The sequence below is a fragment of the Scyliorhinus torazame genome, chromosome 4, assembly GCF_047496885.1.
Source record: "Scyliorhinus torazame isolate Kashiwa2021f chromosome 4, sScyTor2.1, whole genome shotgun sequence".
Classification (NCBI taxonomy): Eukaryota; Metazoa; Chordata; class Chondrichthyes; order Carcharhiniformes; family Scyliorhinidae; genus Scyliorhinus; species Scyliorhinus torazame.
In genome coordinates this window covers 184,605,949-184,627,225 of record NC_092710.1, presented here as the reverse complement: position 1 = coordinate 184,627,225, position 21,277 = coordinate 184,605,949, and the positions used below count along the sequence as shown (strand labels likewise).

General features: G+C 44.1%; 1 protein-coding gene across 5 annotated transcripts in view; it reads left to right on the top strand.

The window, feature by feature from the left end:
* The window catches only part of asxl2 (ASXL transcriptional regulator 2), a 430,279-nt gene that overhangs the window by 57,606 nt on the left and 351,396 nt on the right, over positions 1 to 21,277 (top strand). Inside the window, exon 2 of one of the 5 annotated variants that reach the window (XM_072498970.1) lies at positions 12,149 to 12,222. The exons of the other annotated variants lie outside the window; for them this stretch is intronic. Coding sequence (XP_072355071.1) covers positions 12,199 to 12,222 — 24 coding nt within the window. The 5' untranslated portion in view covers positions 12,149 to 12,198. The remainder of the gene's footprint in view (positions 1 to 12,148; positions 12,223 to 21,277) is intronic. 5 annotated transcript variants of the gene reach the window in all.

Here is a 21,277-nt window from a genome sequence, read left to right as displayed (position 1 = left end):
AAATTCCACATGCAGCCTTTGCCTTTCCCTATACAGTCCCTCCTCCGGTGCTTCCGCATACTGTCTGTCCACCCTCAAAAGTTCTTGCAACAACCGCTCCCGTTCCTTACTCTCCTGCTTCCCTTTATGTGTCCTTATTGATATCAGCTCCCCCCTAACCACCGCCTTCAACGCCTCCCAGACCACTCCCACCTGAACCTCCCCATTGTCATTGAGTTCCAAGTACTTTTCAATGCATCCCCTCACCCTTAAGCACACCCCCTCATCCGCCATTAGTCCCATGTCCATTCTCCAGGGTGGACGCCCTCTTGTTTCCTCCCCTATCTCCAAGTCTACCCAGTGTGGGGCATGATCCGAAATGGCTATAGCCGTATATTCCGTTCCCCTCACCCTCGGGATCAATGCCCTACCCAACACAAAAAAGTCTATGCGTGAATAGACTTTATGGACATAGGAGAAAAACGAGAACTCCTTACTCCTAGGTCTACTGAATCTCCACGGGTCCACCCCTCCCATCTGCTCCATAAAATCCTTAAGCACCTTGGCTGCTGCCGGCCTCCTACCAGTCCTGGACTTCGACCTATCCAGCCTTGGTTCCAACACCGTGTTAAAGTCTCCCCCCATTATCAGCTTTCCGGTCTCTAGGTCTGGGATGCGTCCTAGCATTCGCCTCATAAAATTGGCATCGTCCCAATTCGGGGCATACACGTTTACCAACACCACCATCTCTCCCTGTAATTTGCCACTCACCATCACGTATCTGCCCCCGTTATCCGCCACTATAGTCTTTGCCTCGAACATTACCCGCTTCCCCACTAATATAGCCACCCCCCTGTTTTTCGCATCCAGCCCCGAATGGAACACCTGCCCTACCCATCCTTTGCGCAACCTAACCTGATCTATCAGTTTCAGGTGCGTTTCCTGTAACATGACCACATCTGCTTTAAGTTTCTTAAGGTGTGCGAGTACTCGTGCCCTCTTTATCGGCCCGTTAAGCCCCCTCACGTTCCACGTGATCAGCCGAGTTGGGGGGCTTCCCACCCCCCCCCCCCTTGCCGGTTAGCCATCATCTTTTTCCAGCTTCTCGCCCAGTTCCCACGCGGCTGTATTTCTCCCAGACGGTGCCCCCCCGCCCATCCTTTCCCGCACCCACTCCCCCCTTTCCCCAGCAGCAGCAACCCAGTAATTCCCCCCCCCCCCGCTAGACCCCCCGCTAGCGTAATTACTCCCCCCATGTTGCTCCCAGAAGTCAGCAAACTCTGGCTGACCTCGGCTTCCCCCCGTGATCACGGCTCGCCCCGTGCGGCGCCCCCTCCTTCCTGCTTCTCTATCCCGCCATAATTATCATAGCGCGGGAACCAAGCCCGCGCCTCTCCCTCGGCCCCGCCTCCCATGGCCAACGCCCCATCTCCTCTCCCTCCCCACCTCCCCCCATCACCACCTGTGGGAGAAAGAAAAGTTACCATACCGCAGGATTAATCATACAATCCCTCTTCGCCCCCCCCCCCCCCACTCGTCCCACCACTTTGTCCAAACGTTCATTTTCGTAGTCCAATCATTCCAATTTTTCTTCTACAATAAAAGTCCACGCTTCATCCGCCGTCTCAAAGTAGTGGTGCCTCCCTTGATATGTGACCCACAGTCTTGCCGGTTGCAGCATTCCAAACTTTATCTTTTTTTTGTGAAGTACAGCTTTGGCCCGATTAAAGCTCGCCCTCCTTCTCGCCACCTCCGCACTCCAATCTTGATAGACGCGGATCACCGCGTTCTCCCATTTACTACACCGAGTTTTCTTCGCCCATCTAAGGACCATTTCTCTATCCTTAAAACGGAGAAATCTCACCACTATGGCTCTGGGAGCTTCTCCTGCTCTCGATCCTCGCACCATAACTCGGTATGCTCCCTCCACCTCCAACGGACCCGTCGGGGCCTCCACTCCCATTAACGAGTGCAGCATCGTGCTCACATATGCCCCGACGTCCGCCCCCTCCACACTTTCAGGAAGGCCAAGAATCCTCAAGTTGTTCCTCCTTGCGTTATTTTCCAGTGCCTCCAACCTCTCCACAGATCGTTTCTGGTGTGCCTCCTGTATCTCCGACTTCACCACCAGGCCCTGTATGTCGTTTTCATTCTCTGCTGCTTTCGCCTTCACGACCCGAAGCTCCTGCTCCTGGGTCTTTTGTTCCTCTTTCAGCCCTTCAATCGCCTGTAATATCGGGGCCAACAACTCTTTCTTCATTTCCTTTTTTATCTCCTCCACGCAGCATTTCAAGAACTCTTGTTGTTCAGGGCCCCATATGAAACTGCCACCTTCCGACGCCATCTTGGTTTCTGCTTGCCTTCCTTGCCGTTGTTCCAAAGGATCCGCTGCAATCCGGCCACTTTCCTCTCCTTTTTCCATCCGTGTCCAGGGGGAACACCCTTCTGGTTTACCGCACGGTGTTTTCAGCCGTTAAAATTGCCGTTGGGGCTCCTATCAAGAGCCCAAAAGTCCGTTTCACAGGGAGCTGCCGAAACGTGCGACTCAGCTGGTCATCGCCGCACCCGGAAGTTTTGTTATTAGTTTTAACTAGAGTAGTTGGTAACAGGACACTGGGAAGTTAAAGCACTCAACTCTGCCAGGAGAAGCTGGACAGCACAAGGGGATTGTAAAGATGCAAGCATCCTCAGGAGCAAGATACAATTTAGATAACCAGGGAATTGGGACAGAAAGAATTTCTCAAGACGACTTAACAGAGACCAAGGTATTGTTCATAAGAATTCAAGGAAGAGTCAACAAAGTGATCTGAGTTAAAGAGACAATTGCAGGAACTATTTTTAAAGTGGGACAGCAGACTTCAGATGGAACACTTGATGTCATTTTAATACAGCCGAGGAATTGAGAGTTAAAACAATTATGAACAGTTTCTACAGCAGTGAACACAAAGAAATCCTAAAGGGGTTGATGTAGAATCTTGGACTGGATCTGTTCTTTAAGGTGGAGCAGACTCTGTTTAAAAGAGTCATTTGTAAAATCTGGATTGAATTTCTGAATGCAAACAGCTAGGAAAAGCAATATTCTGAGAGAGGATCGTAAAGCATGGTTTTAGAAGTGGAGTTTTGAAACTCTCATGTGACAATCATTTTGGGGTGATTCTGAGGAGAAAGCCACAGACACTAACTTGCGTTCAAAGCAGTGTGTATTTGACCACAGCCAATCTATGTGCTTAAAAAAGGGCTTTGTGTTAATAGGACCATTGTAGTTTAAAATGTACTTTGTAATCCTTGTTAATCTCAATCTGTGTATAATTCTTAAAATAAGGAGGGAGTATGGGAGTATTGTATAATAATACAACGTTTCATTTTTAATAAATGTTTTTTCATTGCTAAAACTAATTAGTGGTTCTGCGACTCTGTTCCTCCACGTTTTATTTAAAGAAATGTAAATGTTACGGTCTTTTGAGCCAGGGTTCCATTCTGGGATCTTCCTGTCCAGTACATTGACTGGGACCGTAACAATCCGTAATCTTTCTCATATATTTGAGCTGCTTTGGCAAAACACTCTATTACTTTGACAATATCTCTCTCCTTTAACCTTCATCACCAAGAAGGCCTTGAGTAGCAATGTCACAGGAACACCATCAGCTCCAAATTCCCCATCACGCCATATACTGCCCTGACTTGGACAGATATTGCTGTTGCTTCATTATTCTGAATTATTTTCTTAAAGGCATTGTGGGAGGATCATCGCCACAAGGTTTGCAGTGATTCAAGGGCAAGGCCAGCCATTACCTTCCCTGGATATCGAGGGATAGGCAATAAATGCAGGTTTGCTAGCATCACCACATTCTAAGAAAAATATTTTAAACTTAATGCAGTGAAACTGTGCTTGGTAATTTCACAACATGAAGGCAACACATTAACATATTACAGACACTAAAGGATACCAGGTACTATCAAAATAGCGAATTTACAATTAGTAATATTTATTTGATGGGGAAAATAGTTTAGCATTTTGGCACTCTGTTTCCAGAGGAGTACAGAAAGAACTGTCCAAGGATGAACATTGAGTTCATTCGAACTTCTTTGAAATGTTCAGTACATTTTTGGGGGGAGAACTTTGTAATTGTCCACGGTTACCAAAAATTAAGATGTTAGGTATTAGGACATTTGGGTGTGTGCTCCCTTACTCTTGAAACAAACTCATAAAGTGAAAGCAGATCTGTGTTACTGATGTTTAAACCAGACTTGTCTGAAGAACTTTCCATCGGTTCTGGCATGCAAGTCATATGACTTCAGATCATCTACAGAGGGTGTCTACTTAAATACCAAAACTGACGGAAATATCCAAGACCAAGGTGCACAATGTCTTCTAATGTCCTCATCAAAGATTTGCTTGATACTGGCAATGCTGCACCTGTATTCCATACTGAGGAACACCTTCAATAGCAAATGGACATTTTCCATGCCTATAAAGGGTTTGGTTTGACCATCAGCATCAGGAAGACCAATGTTACCATACCGCCATGTTTTAGCATTGACAGTGTGGTGCTGAAGGTTGTTGATAACTGCAGGCTCCGCAATCACCAACATTCTGTCAATTGATACTGAAATCAATGTACACATTGCAAAAGCTGCAGCTATTATGTCCAAGCTAAGTAAGAGTTTGGAACAACATCAACCTGACCGAGAACACCAAGCTTGCACCCTCAACACACTCCTCTACAATGATGAGACTGAACAAGGTATGCTAGGCTGGAGAAAAGTTTGAGCAGTTTTCACCTTCACTGCCTCAGACATACCCTGGACATAGCTTAGCAGGACAAGGTAATCAACTCTAAACTCCTGGGGCATGCTAATTCATTTGGCATACAGTAATTGATAAACCGGTGATGTCTGCGCTGGCTTGGCCACATTCATCAGATGGATTATGGCCATATACCCCAAGACCTTATGTATGTTGAACTGGCCACTGGGTCAAACTTCCTGGGCATGCATACCTCCATGACAAGGATACCTGAACGTGAGATATGAAGATGGTGGACATCGACTCTGATAACTGGGAGACAGTGGCTGATGGCCATGACCTATGGAGGCTGACAATTTGAAGGGTCATTGGAAAAGCTCAGCTGGCCGAGAAAAGGTCCAGAGGAAAACCGAGACCAGCAAATCGAGCACTTGCTCAGCTCACTGTCTGCCCCTGCAGCAAATGTGGCAGACAATGCCATGCTGGAGTGATGTTCCTGAGCCACACCAGGCCATGGTAACACAGAGTTGACCATCTTGATGCAAACCATTATCTTACAAGATGGAAGGCTACCACGACATTGTCTAAATGCTAACTACATTAGAATCGGGAAGGTAGAATTATTAAACTGTGGGACCTCGTAAATCGAGCTCATGTTGGAAGAATGAAAGTCTGAACTCACTGCTATTTTGGAAGTAAATTTGAGAAACTGTTAGTAAGCATGAGTACACAACATAAGAACGCAGCAATTCAGGGCTAATTAGAAGCCTCATCAGAGACCACAAAAATTGCAATTGTGAATGAAAATCACAGTGGCGGGATTTTCCAACCATTTCTGCCAGGGAGATCTTCCGGTCCTGTCGATTGCGACTCCGTGCTGTGGGTTCCCCGACAGCAGAGGGTGCAAAAAAATGGGAAATCCCATTGACAGGGGCGGACGTAGAAGTTCCTACCGCTGGCCAATGGCGGGCCATCTCCGCTATCATAGAGCACGGTGGGGGGTAGGAGGGAGAGGGGTGGGAGGTGGAAACTCCGCCCAGTGCTTTTCACTGGCATCAATCAACTTGGACCTTCCTCATTTCACATCCTTATGTTCCATCTCATTGACATTTTTGTATCTTTGTCCATTCTCATTGCAGGCTGCCATTGCTCATTACGCTTGAGTTGTCTTCATCCAATTTCCAGCACTTCAACTGCCCCTTACCTAACTGTTCTGGAAACCAATGTCCAGTGGCGTACCACAGGGACCTGTGCTGGGTCCCCTATTATTTGTCATTTATAGAAATTACATCGATGACGATATTATTCTGTGATTCTGTTCTGTAACTCCTTCCCATTCTATGTAGTTTTGACTCCTTCTCCTTTCAGCCATCCAGTTATTTATTTAAACCTGCATTCATGAAGTACATACTCGCCCTCTCCCATTCAAATTACTAGACATCCAACTTTACTTTCTTTCCTCAGTGCTTGTCAACATTATTAACACTGTCTCTCTTTCCCTCCTTTGTATATATCGCCTTCAAAACTTCTATTTTCACTACTCAAGAAATCACCAAATACCTCTCCATCTCAAACCCTCTCTAAAGCCCCGAATATATTGTTGCCTTGCAACTATGATTCGATCTCACTCACCACTTGTTATTTAAATCCCTTTGGCTAAATGTGGCAGCAAAACAGCACTGATAAGTTAGATCCATTGTGAATCTGACTCTTGATGAGGTATGTCAGTAGCAAATGAAAAGAAAAATCGATGACTGTCTTGCTGAACCTAACTTAGTAATTTCCCTCTGCGTTATATCTGTGCCAGCGCCCTCCTTTCTAATTCTAGATTTCCCATTGCTTTCCTTCGTCAGTTTCTGTTTGTTCAGTCACCATGGTCCCTCCATTTTGCCATCTCTCCTGATTTGGATACAGAAGTAAAGTTGTGATAGCTCTAGCTTTGTGCTAATGCCCCACACAGTTTTTTTTTAAACTGCTCGATGGGAAGGATGTGCTCATGATGGCCGTGACCGGTGGAGGTCATGAATAACTCATGAATATGAACTATGAATTAGCACTTTTTGAACTAGGATGCAATTGAATCGTATACCTGACACCCTTGTTGCAGAGCTTGTGGTTACTCTCACCAGCCAATCATAATTTAGTATATTCTGATTTTGTAACGGCGCACAACTAAGTCCTCCAGATCTTTGAGAAAATGTAAGTTGATCTAAAGCATGAGGTTGCAGACAAATCCTTCAATTGTTCTGCTCTACAGGCAATATGCTATTAGTATTGATACTTTATTTGTTGCTGATTGAAAAAATTCTTTGTAAAATATTTTTGACCTTTATAACCTTGCAAATACTTTGAAACTTGCAATTACTGTTGACATGAAAAAAGGCATGCACTTTAACATCATCATATAAGATATTTTCATGTCAACTTCGCTGGCTGAATACTTTGCATTCAGGTGGAATACTGTATTTTGGATCATTATTGAATTGGGCGAGAGGAGCTGCAGAGTCAGATTCAGAGTTAAGATATTGAATGTAATATCTATTCTATGGAACCAATTTTGCGGAGTCTTTAAATGGTAGTGAGTACAGAACTTGTGAATCCTGACAAAAAAGGTGCTGTATGTGATTGAGTCAGGAGTAATGTGAAAGCTGTCTGTCACAAACATTTTGGAAACTCTTAATAGTAAGCATAAGGAAGCTCAGAAGTGAGATCCATTTATTGTAACAGTCCATGTTATATTATGCATTTTATCATTGTATGAATAGCTATAAAATTATATTAACATGAAACAACTGCACAGTAGTTATTAGCAGTAGTCATCAGCAACTCTAATTCAACTGATATTAATTGCCTAATAATTTCATAAGAGGTAAAATGAAGTGCTGAATTTTAACAACAGCAGTCTCTAATTGGACAGAATTAAAGCTTCCTCATTCCATTACTCAATTTTCAGGAAGTTCCCCAGCTTTATTTTTACTTTATCCACCTGGTCTGTTTAATGAGAAGGGATTAATTAATGACCTCATAGCTAAGGATACTTTAGAGAAGAGTGACCATTGCATAATAGAATTTCAATTTAGTTTGCGGGCGAGAAACGAATTTCACGGTAGAGGATTCTAGTCCAATCCCAATAGTAATGCAGAGGTAATAGAAAGGTGGGAACTTCGAACAATCAGCATCAATAGGGAAAAAATACAAAACAAGCTATTATGATTGGAGGCAGAAAAGTCCCCAGGGTATGTTTGCCCACATCCTAGGGTCTGAAAGGAAGTGGCGGCAGAGATAGTGGATCCATTGGTTATAATATTCCCAAATTCCTTGGATAAGGAGAAAGTTCCAGTGGATTGGAAAAATGCTAATAAAACGCCCATATTCAAAAGGCAGTGAGGCAGAAAGTAGGAAACTATAAATATTTAGTTTAACATCTGTCATTGGTAAATTGTTAGAATTCATTATTAAGGAAGTAATAACAGGACATTTGGAAAATAAAAAACTAATCCATCAGAGTCAGCTAGGTTTTATGAAGAGTAAATCGTGTTTGACTAATTTTCTATAGTTCTTTGAAGATATAAAAAGCCAAGTGGATAATGGGGGTCCTGTAGATGTAGTGCATCTAGACTTCCAGAAGTATTTGAAAAAGTACCACACAAAAGCTTAATACGCAAGGTAAGATCACATGGGGGTAGGGGTCATTTATTAAGTTAGATAGAGGACTGGTTAACCGACAGAAGGCAGAGAGTCAGGATAAATGGGTCTTTTTCTAGTTGGCAGATGTAACTGGTGGTGTACCACAGGGTTTATTTCTTGGGTGCCAACTATTTACAATTTATATTAACGACTTGGATGCAAGGATAGAAGGTACAATAACCAATTTTGCAGATGACACTAAAATAGGTGGGATGATAAGTTGCAGTGAGGAAATAATACATTTATAAATGGATATGGATAGGTTATGTGAGTGAGCCAAAATTTGGCAGATGGAGTTTAATGTGAATAAGTGTAAGGTTATCTATTTTGGTTGGAAAAATAGAGAGGCAGTTCAGTGCAGAGGGATCTGGGTGTCCTCGTGCATGAATCACAGAAAACTAGTATGCAGGTACAGCAGGTAATAAGGAAAGCAAATGTAATTTTGGCATCTATGGCTAAAGAAATTGTGTATAAATGTAGAGAAGTGTTGCTTCATCTATACAGGCATTGATGAGACTGCACCAGTATATAGTTTTGGTCCCCTTATTTGAGGAGGGATGTAGTTGCATTTTCGGCATTCAGAGGAGATTCACTAGATTGATTCCAGAGATGAAGGGGTTTGTCTTATGAAGAGAGATTGAGCAGTTTAGGCCTATACTCTCTTGCGTTTAGAAGAATGAGAGGAGGTCCAATTGAGGTAAAGAAGATGATAAAAGGTATTGACAAAGTAGATATAGAGTGGATCCAGAACAAGAGGTAATTGTTTTAGGATAAGGGGTCGCAGATTTAAAGCAGAGATGAGAAGAAATTGCTTCTCTCGTGAATCTGTGGAATTCAGTACCCCAGAGTGCAGTGGATGCTGGAATATTGGGTAAATTTAAGGAGGAGTGAGACAGATTTTTAATTAGTCATGTGTTAAATGGTTGATGGACCTCCGGTGGCAACAGGGGACCTCCGGTGGCAACAGATGGTCACACATAAGATAGCTCCCGCCACGGTCTTTGGTTTTTGGACTTTTTTTAATGTGGTTCCTGGTATTTTGGTTATCAAAATCAGCCCATCATATGGGATAAGTAATTTGTCAGCGAAAATATGTCAAAATTCACGAAGAGGTTGGTGGCAAGAAGATTACAGAGGGTAATGCTTCGACGGAGCCTGAAAGCCCGCGAAGCTTAGCAGGAGGAAAGGTGGCGGACCCGGCCTTGGGTGTGGCTGCTCATATCATGCTGGACTTGCTGATGGGGTCATGGCGCAGGAGTTTGATAAACAGTTTGCGGAGCATTTTGATGGAAACCCTCAAGCAGCCAATTAAGGAGGCACTTGCCCGATTTGGGAGAAGCTGAAAAAGATCCCGGAGACTGTGAAGGAGCATGGAGATGTGCTGAAAAGTCTGGAGGCGGCCTTGTTTTGGCATGGTGATTGAATCACCTCATTGGAAGCTGAGATGCTGGTGGTGGAGGAGAGGAACAAGATCCTGAGGGCAAAGGTGGATGATTGGGAGGACAGTTCGAGGAGATAGAACCCCCGAATTGTGGGGTTGCTGGAAAGGGTGGCGGGCCCAAACCGACTGAGTACCTTTCTCAGATGTTCCCGTCAAGCTTTTGGGGACGGGATGAGTGAATGTCCCCTCCAGAGTTGCGTCAGGCCCACTGAGTACTCTGAGGAAGGTGTAGGCGTTGATTATTGGATTCCACAGAGAAGGGACGGGTTCTGCAATGGGTCAAAGTGAATCGGACTCGGCATTATCTGGATATACCCGGATGTCGGAACGGAGTTGTCGAAGCGGCGTGTGGCTTTTAATAAGGCAAAGTCAGCGCTGTTCAGAAGTGGAGTCAGGTTTGGACCGACGAGGCTGAGAGTGATTTTTCAGTCGAAAGATTATTTTTTAAATATATCAGAGGAGCAGAGGCTTTTGTCAAGGAGTGTGGGCCTGGACTTGATGAAATGGATTCGATTGGGACGTTAATAGGAATGGTAGGGAGGGGTTTGTTTGAGATGTGTTCTCATAGGTATCTGTTGTATGTTTGGGACTGAGGGGGCTACGATTGATGGGGTAGTGGCCAGGGTAACAGTGTGGGGAATATATGGCCCCCAGGGGGCGTTTAAATATCTTAAAGATGTTGGGTTTGGATACTGTTCTGTATCCGGGACGGGCGAGGGAGCATTGTCTTTCTTCACTCTTTGAATAGACATCCTGGTTGCGGGTGTGCGATTACCGTTGCTAGCTGTAACGTTTTAGCGAGTGAACGGGAGTGAGGTGGGGGGAAGGGACAAGGTTCAGTGAGCCTAGCTTGTTTGCTCGATGGCGGGGGTGGGGGAGGGGTGTGTGGAAGAGAGATGGGAGGAAGTTGTTTTTTTGGTCTAATCTTTTAAGTGTTATGGGGTGTTCAGAGAGATGGGGAGGGGTAGGGATCTGAGAGGAACTAAGGGTTTTTCTTTGTCTCGCATTAGGGGCGGGGTTGCTGGCTGCGTTGGGTGTGCCCTGGGCCCGGGCCTACTGGAGGTGGTGATCTTTGCCTTCTATCTTTAGGAATTGGTCACAGTCAATGGTTCGGTGGGGGAAGGCAAGGGGGGTTTGTGGTTTCGGTTTTTTTCTTTCAAGGGTTGGGGTTTGTAAATGGTATTTCATTTGTGTGGATTTGATTATTTTGTGTTGTATAAAATGAAAACTTGAATAAAAATATTTATTTTAAAAAAAGTAATAGGATAAATGATTATGGAGAACGGGCAGGAAAGTGTTGAGACAGAGATGAGATGAACCATGATTGTATTAAATAACGGAGCAGACTCGAAGGCTGAATTGCCTACATCTACTCCTACTTCTTGTCAGGAACCACATAGCGATATGCTCATTCTCTTTCTAAACTGCTGCCATCAAAAGAACAAGCACTTCAAATTTTATTGATATGATCATGATGGATATTTATAGTTTAGGTGAATCAACACTTCCTAATTTTTTACATAAACCATGTATGGAGATGACAGTTGGTTAGGTTGCCAAGCATCACAAGTATTAAAAAAAAATTGCATTTTGTTGTTGACTTTTCTCTGTGCTTAAGCCAAACATTTTTTTACAGTAAATGACCAAGAAAACCACAACCTATTTATCATGCTGGAACACTCAGACCAGGTCAATATGTGTGTCTTGTATCATAGATAGTTACAAAAGTTAAAAGTGTTGTGCAAGCTTTCCAGGACAAATAGTGATGTATAATAGATGGGGCTATTTATTAAACATCACTTAATGATGCTTAATGATGCTTGGATGTATTGGTCAATTGCCCTGGTGTGACCTTCCTTCTCCATCATATTGCTGGACCAATGGGACTTTCTTCTCTTTGCCAGATTTTCCATGTATTCTCCACCCCTTGCTATTGTGCTGCAACAATTTACACATCCTCTGTGTCTTGGATGCATTTTTTAATTTCTCTAATTCTCTCCTTGTCACACCGTTAGTACTTCCGTTATTTAATTATCTCCTGCCCTCCATCTGAATTTGGACAATTTGTTTTGTTTGGGCCCTCTTTCTCTGTCTCTGATCCACCTGATACACTGTTCATCTGCAACATCTCCCAGTTCTGATGAAAGACCATCGAAAGGAAACTCTAACACTAACTTCCTCTTCACAGATCTGCCTGACCTGCTGCGTGTTTCCTGCATTTTCTGTTTTTATTTCAGATTTACAGTAATTGCAGTTTTTGCTTTCTTTCCTGATGTATATAACACTTGTTTCAGAATGATCTCTGATTAAGCTGCATCTTGAATCACAATGAAAGCTGCACGATATGAACAGAACTGGATTTATTCATGTAAGTGAACAGTCATCATGCATTAAAAATCATCTGTGTGGTATTGGCAGTGAACTTTTCTGTCAAACGTGAAGCTATTGGGAAATCATCTGCTAAAGTGTTTTATATGGTTTATTTATTTGAAGAGGAGCTACTAGAAATGCAAAATCTCTATTTATGTAGGTGTAGAATGAGAGAATTGTTTAATAAATAGCATAGTAGCATAGCAAAATTTTGGGAAGGAGAAAACAAATGGTTCATCTATCCACTCCTACTAAACCTCGGAATGTTTTACTTTTTGCTATGATTGGGGAATTAATAACTCTGTATTCCATCTTGTAATAGGAATTCATACAGTCCTTTTTAAGTCTTTGCCATTGCTTCTAGTTCACGCTTCGTCATTAATCTCTTCCACAATTCTATCACCTGCTTACTAAATAAAATGTGACTTAGGTTTCTTATTTTCTTTCAACATTCAATTTTCAAATATCCTAAGGCCTCAAATTCTGTGGCTGACAGAAGAACTTTCCTGAATCCAAATTCTCCATTGCACTGAAAATCACGAAGACTTCACTGCTCCTCATTTTTATTGAATAAAGTTCCACCGTACTCAAACTTTCCCATGAAACCACTTCTTTACTACCTCCAATAATTCAACACCTTTCCTGTAATACAGATATTAAAGTGACATACAGCATTCCAGATGTAATCTTACCAAAGCCAATTATGACGCGAACATCACCTCCTTAGACTCCTTAGTACCAGCATTTTATTTGCTTCCTTCATTCACTGATAACACCAAACTGAAGTTTTACCAACCTTTCTATCAAAACTGCTCGATCTCTTTCTTGCTTTGCTACATTAATCATTTCTTGTATAATCTATCTAATCCTATGACTTCGTACTCAGTCATCTTGAATTCCGTATTTCATCTTTCTGTCCTTGGCCTCGCCTGTCCAGATCCCTTTTGATGATCTATCCTTATTGGCCACTGTAATAAAATCTGTACCATATTCAAATTTAGATACCTTCAATAACTTTGCACCCACTAAATTGGTCATAAAAATATTAAGAAGCACACCAACCTCAACAGCAACACCTGTAGGGCTCTACTGGTAAGGAATTTATACTTTTAATACTCACTAAAGTCATGTACCCTTTGTTATCGACCATTCAGCCATATAAATTTGATTACAATCCTGGACAAAACTGGACAGAAACCCCAATATTTTTAAATTTTTAAAAGAATGCGAGGAAAGGATACCTCGTTCCAACAGTCATTTCATGCAAGATAAGGATATGGTATATTAAAAGAAACTTTATTACTAACATGGTATCAAAATATCTTTAACATCACACAGAAAAGGCTTATAATTACCCCTTAAACAATGCTAATCAATACAGTGACACAATAACCCTTAATGCTATCTTTATTTTCACTCAAACAGCAAAACCATCTCGGGTCCCCAATCCACTTTTAAATACAGTTAGCACTCAGGAATACTTGCTGCATAGAGATGTCTTGAATACTCCATGCAAAGGAGAGATATTTTAAGGCTGCTTTAAAAGGAAAACCCTGACACCCTGTCAGAATAATGCAGAATCTCTGGCTGCATTTATTCAGAAAAACATCTCGGCTTACCTTCTAGCCAAAAACAAAAACTCTGAAAACTTTAACATCTGAGTGCTTCAACCGCTGGCGTCTCTCATTAACTACATCTTCTCACTAAACTGAACACAATGTCGCCAATTAGCTACTCCGCAGGAAACCCTCTTAATATAAATAAAAGTCCATTCGCCCAAACTTTAACAATGCTTTAATTGCACCTCTGGCTCCAAAAGGCCTAGCTGTCTTGCAAATCAGGATTTTAAAAAGCACTACTGCAGCAGTCATACACACACCAACCCAGGCTTTTAATCCTTACTGCACCAACTACATATAATACAATATACCTGAAAATCCTACATTCATCACACTGTTCATTAAGTACAGAAGGTGCAGCAATGATTGAGCTGAGGCAGCCATGCAAATCAAGGCTAAGTTATTTCAACCTCCCATTGTTTAACTGCTACCTCATTGCATTAATACTTTATATTGGGACTTAGGCATTCTTCCCGCTGTGTTGAGAGTATCTTGTACTTTTAATGTGTCATAATTTTTGTTTCCATTCAAGATCAAGAGAAAATCATTCCTCTGTGGTATTTCTAAGTAATTTCCATTACACAAATTCTGAAGTTGAGAAGACTTGAACTGGATTGTATTTATTTATTGTCACGTGTACCGAGGTACAGTGAAAAGTATTGTTTTGCATACAGTTCAGCCAGACCATTCCAGACATGAAAAGAAAATACATAGGGCAAACATAAAATACATAATGTAAATACACAGACACAGGCATTGGATGAACCATACAGGAATGTAGTACTACTCAGTAGAGAAGATGCGTGAAGAGATCAGATCAGCCCACCAGAGTCGTTTAGGAGTCTTGTAACAGCGGGGAAGAAGCTGTTTTTGAATCTGCGTGTTCTTGGTCTATTGTATCTCCTGCCTGATGGAAGAAGTTGAAAGGATGAATATGCCGGGTGGGAGGGGTCTTTGATTCTGCTGTCCGCTTTCCCAAGGCAGCGAGGTCTTTAAAGGAGGTGGTAGGTGTCTCGCCCTTGGCTAGAGAGCTGGTAGAGCCTCATGTTGCCTCCTTTGGGGAAGCCTGGCCGCATTAAATGTGAATCGGGCATTTAACGGAGTAGCAGCAGGTCTTCCCTGGGATTATTCCCTGGGGGTGGAATTCCCACCTGCTGAGAGCTGCCGGGCAATCAGAGGCCAGCAGTTCTTCAATGATCGGCAGCACCACTGGGAGACAGTAGTTTCTACCTGTATCATACCACCCAGAGCACCATGGATCCAGACACAGGTCCGTGTCTGTGTGTGGGGGTCACAGGGAAATCACCTCAAATGCAGAGTGTGCAAGAGTGGTAGTGGGTTCATGTACCCTCATGTTGATCAGAGTATTAGCTTAATCATTAAAACAACAACATCCAACCAATTTAAGCAGCAAAAATCTCATGACAGTGAGTGTATTTTGGCTGAGTATCTGAAAACATAGATTATCAGTTTGGTCAAATATGTGGGGCAAGCAGTTGGCAGCAAGGGCAGGGGTGGTGATTAATGGAAGCCCCACCCTTTCCTGATGCTGTGTTCTTCGATCAGGCACGGAGTAGCTTTGAATATGGGATCCCCCTGGGAGCCCGTAAGTAGTCCTGACAGGCTTTGCTTTTCCAGACTTCCAGCATGATTTGCCCGACACTGGGTAAATATGGATGGCGGTGGGAAACGTCCATTTAATATGCATTAATTGCCTACTTAAGGGCCTCAGTTGGTGACCGGTTGGGAAGGCTGTCCATGAGTATTGTGAGAGACTTAATTGGGGCAGTGGGAGAAAGGTGGTGGGATCAAGGAAAACCCAAAAGCTTTCTATAGGTATGTCAGGAATAAGTGAATGACTAGGGAAAGAGTAGGACCAGTCAAGGACAGGGATGGGAAGTTGTGTGTAGAGTCTGAAGAGATAGGCGAGATACAAAATGAATATTTTTCATCAGTATTCACTCAGGAAAAAGATAATGTTGTGGAGGAGAATGCTGAGCTCCAGGTAAATAGATTAGATGGCATTGAGGTACGTAGGGAAGAGGTGTTGGCAATTCTGGACAGGCTGAAAATAGATACGTCCCTGGGACCTGATGGGATTTATCCTAGGATTCTCTGGGAGGCCAGGGAAGAGATTGCTGGACCATTGGCTTTGATTTTTATGTCATCATTGGCTACAGGAATAGTGCCAGAGGACTGGAGGATAGCAAATGTGGTCCCTTTGTTCAAAAAGGGGAGCAGAGACAACCCCGGCAACTATAGACCGGTGAGCCTCACGTCTGTCGTGGGTAAAGTCTTGGAGGGGATTATAAGAGACAAGATTTATAATCATCTAGATTTATAATCATCAGCATGGCTTTGTGAAGGGTAGGTCATGCCTCACAAACCTTATCGAGTTCTTTGAGAAGGTGACTGAACAGGTAGACGAGGGTAGAGCAGTTGATGTGGTGTATATGGATTTCAGCAAAGCGTTTGATAAGGTTCCCCACGGTAGGCTATTGCAGAAAATACGGAGGCTGGGGATTGAGGGTGATTTAGAGATGTGGATCAGAAATTGGCTAGCTGAAAGAAGACAAAGGGTGATGGTTGATGGGAAATGTTCAGAATGGAGTTCAGTCACAAGTGGAGTACCACAAGGATCTGTTCTGGGGCCGTTGCTGTTTGTCATTTTTATCAATGACCTAGAGGAAGGCGCAGAAGGGTGGGTGAGTAAATTTGCAGACGATACTAAAGTTGGTGGTGTTGTCGATAGTGTGGAAGGATGTAGCAGGTTACAGAGGGATATAGATAAGCTGCAGAGCTGGGCTGAGAGGTGGCAAATGGAGTTTAATGTAGAGAAGTGTGATGTGATTCACTTTGGAAGGAATAACAGGAATGTGGAATATTTGGCGAATGGTAAAGTTCTTGAAAGTGTGGATGAGCAGAGGGATCTAGGTGTCCATGTACATAGATCCCTGAAAGTTGCCACCCAGGTTGATAGGGTTGTGAAGAAGGCCTATGGAGTGTTGGCCTTTATTGGTAGAGGGATTGAGTTCCGGAGTCAGGAGGTCATGTTGCAGCTGTACAGAACTCTGGTCCGGCCGCATTTGGAGTATTGCGTACAGTTCTGGTCACCGCATTATAGGAAGGACGTGGAGGCTTTGGAGCGGGTGCAGAGGAGATTTACCAGGATGTTGCCTGGTATGGAGGGAAAATCTTATGAGGAAAGGCTGATGGACTTGAGGTTGTTTTCGTTGGAGAGAAGAAGGTTAAGAGGAGACTTAATAGAGGCATACAAAATGATCAGGGGGTTGGATAGGGTGGACAGTGAGAGCCTTCTCCCGCGGATGGAAATGGCTGGCACGAGGGGACATAGCTTTAAACTGAGGGGTAATAGATATAGGACAGAGGCCAGAGGTAGGTTCTTTACGCAAAGAGTAGTGAGGCCGTGGAATGCCCTACCTGCTACAGTAGTGAACTCGCCAACATTGAGGGCATTTAAAAGTTTATTGGATAAACATATGGATGATAATGGTATAGTGTAGGTTAGATGGCTTTTTTTTCTGTGCAACATCGTGGGCCGAAGTGCCTGTACTGCGCTGTATTGTTCTATGTTCTATCCTCAAATGGAGTTGAAGCCCAAGGTCAGCCATGATTATATTGGACAATGGAGTGTGCACAGTGGATGGTGTGGTCTACTCCTGCTCCTATTTCTTGTATTCGTCACCTTCCTGCAGGATTAAATGCCCAGCCACCCCCTCTGCCACCAAACACACTACAGGAGTGTGCATTACATTTCACCCGTAGATGATAATTTCAAAAGGTTGCCTCATTTACTTTTCAGTCTTATTCAAATTCATGATTTATTTTACAGTCTCACTCAAATTTCTCCAACAATAATAAGTTTCATTGAAACCTGTCAGTTGGGAATAAGACACCAATGAAAACACAAATTCTAAATGTCGCATTAATCTTTGGTGACACATTTTAATTACCAATGGAACCAAGATCCTGGCTAATGCCTTCGCTCTCTGCTCGGCGAGGGTGAGAGCCCTGAGGTCCGGGACACCCCCTCTGGTCTTCTCCCGCTCTGTTCTGTTATGGGCCACCTTTTCCTAGGGGCGCATAAAGGTTATGGTGAGACGCATGGAGGCGAGTTGCCTATCGCTGGTGCATGTGTGTGCCAGACACCTAGGCAAAGAGGACTACAGGTTAAGGTTTGGTGCAGGGTGGATGTGAGGGAGATGCAGGCAGATGCGTTTTGATTGGCCTCGATGGGAGTGGGGATGTGATGTGGGGAGTGAGGGACGGGAGTGATGCCAGGGGAACAGAGGTGGTAGCTCGCCCAAGCTGCCCTAAGGAACCCGTTCATCAGTCAGCCTGGTGAGGCTCACAGTACTGACCACCTCGGCCACCTCAGTCCAGGCCCAGTTGCCGACTGCAGGTGGGAGCCTCATGCCCACCCTGAGGAAGAAGGTGGCTGCCTCTCCTCCCTCGCATCCAACATTGTATTGAGCTCCGGGCCAATGAAGCGTGGTGCTGCTCTTCCCTGGGCCTTCTGCTTGGCTGGAATGTGAGTGTGTGGGGAGTAGAGTGCTTAAAAGCAGGTCCAGCTTGTCAAACTCTTCAGCCCCAATTCCAGTCCTAGCGAATCCGCCGCTGCAGGGAATGAGAATTGTTCTGGATTCACATGGGCAGAGTGCTGACCTATTAGCATGTTCTGAATTGCCCCAGAAATGACGCCCCCAATGAGAACATGAATCGTAGGCATCATCACTTAGTCTTGCAAACGAAAAATGTTGCCTATTGTGTACTACTACAGAGGAGCTACTAGTCTACAGATTCTAACATATGGTAATGACAGAACCATCAGGGGCAGGACCCAGAAAGTCTACTTTCAGGCGTGTTTGGCGGGGTGATTCTCGGCAGCTGCAGTGCTGATAACCCACTATTCAACAGCGCCTTTGCTGATTTCTTTGGCCTCGGGAAGTTTCTCCCCGCTGAGGCTGCACTTTGATAGATTTCCTGCTGATGAGCTGAGCTCACCAGCAGGAATGGCTACTCGCAGATCAGCCCGCCATTTTGATTGGCAGGACCAATCCCCCCCCCGTCCTCTTTCTGGACCCCCAAACCTTGTCTAGGCCACTGGGAACACCCCATCCCTCCCTCCTCCAATTGGCAAAGCCACCCCCAGCCCGGCCGACCCCTGACAGTGCCACCCAGAACCTGGACACCTTGGCATTGCCAACCCGGCATCCTGGCAGTGCCACCTGGGCACCCTGGCAGGTTGGTATTGCCAGGATGGCAGTGCCAGGGTGATAAGGGGAGTATCGGGGTACCGCCTTGACCTGTCTCCAACCACCCGGGCATATCCAATGGCCTACGAGATCCCCCAAGGTGCCGCTACGACTGGTCCACGTTTGTGTGGACCAGTATTAAACGGCGCCCTGGCGAGGCCTCGCAGGCATGGCCGTTGAGTTCTGGGCGCCAGTATTTAAATGAGCCTTTAGGCTCAATTAAATATTCAGATCTGGATCTCGCCGAGATCAAGTTCGTACAGGGCGGACTAAGTCGGATGGCTGGCGATCGGCCCAGCGCCCAGTGTGGGGCCCGATTTGGGGCTCTCACTTGATGCACCTCGGATCCACGCCAGGTGCAACGGGGTCGCTGAATCATGCCCCAGGTTTGACCATACTGGTATTCTATGTTATCAGAACTTAAACCAAAATACACTCACCATCCCAAAATATTTGGTCTGCTGTTTAAATTGGCTGTCCGACGTTATTTTAATGATGAAGCTTCTATTCTTCATCAACATATTGGGGTGAATTCTCCACCTCCCCAGCTGTGTGTTTCTTGGTGGCGTGCTGTCGATGGCAGTGGGATTCTCTGTTCCCGGAGGTTGCCAATGGCATATCCTTGCCAGGTTTGCAGTTTGTTTCTAGTTGAGCAGTTAGGATAAGCAGAATGATCTTCCTTATCCATCTCCATCTTGAGATGGTGGGGTAGTGGTAATGCCACTAGACTAGTAATGCAGAGTCCCAGATTAATGCCCAGAGGACACGGGTTCACATCCCATTATGGCAGTTGGTGGAATTTAAATTAAATGAGTCAATCTGGAATATAAAGCGAGTCTCACTAAAGGTGACCAGGAAACTATCATCGATTGTTATAAAATCCCATCTAGTCCAATTAGTCCTTCAGGGAAAGGAATCTTACCTGGCCTGGTCATGTGACTCCAGACCCGTCTGAAATGGCCTTACACACCACTCAGATTGAGAATGGGCAACAAATGCCAATGAAGCCCGCATCCGATTTAAAGAAAAAAGTACTTCAAACCTCAGTTGATTTCAAAATTAGCGGGCAGTTTCTTGATTCACATTCCATTTTGTTGTTGTGTGTCTTGAGGCTGATTCGCACATCTTTTAACTTTTTTGTGCCTTTTCAATGCCTGATTGAATTGACTTTTTCAAATCATTTAACACTTAAACTTATTTGAAGATTTTCACAAAACTCATTGGTGAAGGTTAAACCTCCGTAGCTCCTCTTTGTATGAGAATTTAATATCTTTATTTCCTGACGTTGACCTGTTGTTCTCCCTTCTCAGTATTAAACATAGAACACACAATGCAGAAGGAGGCCCGCCGGCCAATCAAGTCTGCACCAACCCACTAAAGCCCGCACTTCCACCCCATCCCCGCAACCCAATAACCGTCCCTAACCTTTTTGGTGAATAAGGGCAATTTAGCATGGCCAATCCACCAAACTGCACATCTTTGGACTGAGGGAGTAAACCGGAGTACCCGGAGGAGACCCACGCAAACAAGGGCAGAACGTGCAGACTCCGCACAGACAGTGACCCAGCGTGGAATCGAACCTGGGGCCCTGGCACTGTGAAGCCACAGTGCTATCCGCTTGCTACTGTGCTGCTCCAGCATTGTTTTAGTCAGTCCTTTAAAGGGTAGGTCTTCCTTTTTGGTTCTTTCCAAGGATATCTTTCTGGAATCTTAATCTGTCTTTTCTCTTTTCAGATGCTGACGAATCTGCAGTTTATTTCCAACAATTTCTAGTTTATTTTAGACATTTTAGCATTTGTGTGTTTTTGTTTCTCTTACGTTGCTGAATGAGTTTTGCTAATTAGTTTCTAGAATTACATAAACACACCAGCCCAGAAGTTAATATCAGCTGACAAAAAGTTAACATGTTAATGTACATATTCCTGCGTGGGTATTTTAATGGCAAGTGACTCCATTTAAAATAAACCTGGTCACGTCTCTGTTAAGATAGCAGAAGAATGTCAGACAAAAGCATTTCAATTTCATCAATAATATCAGAAACATTTCTAGGACATTGTGCTCAAGGGCACGAGGTTAGTTACTGCAATCCTGGTTGTCAAACAAAACTAGAACTGGAGAATTTTGCATTAGCTTGAACTCGCATCAGTGCTGGGGAAAT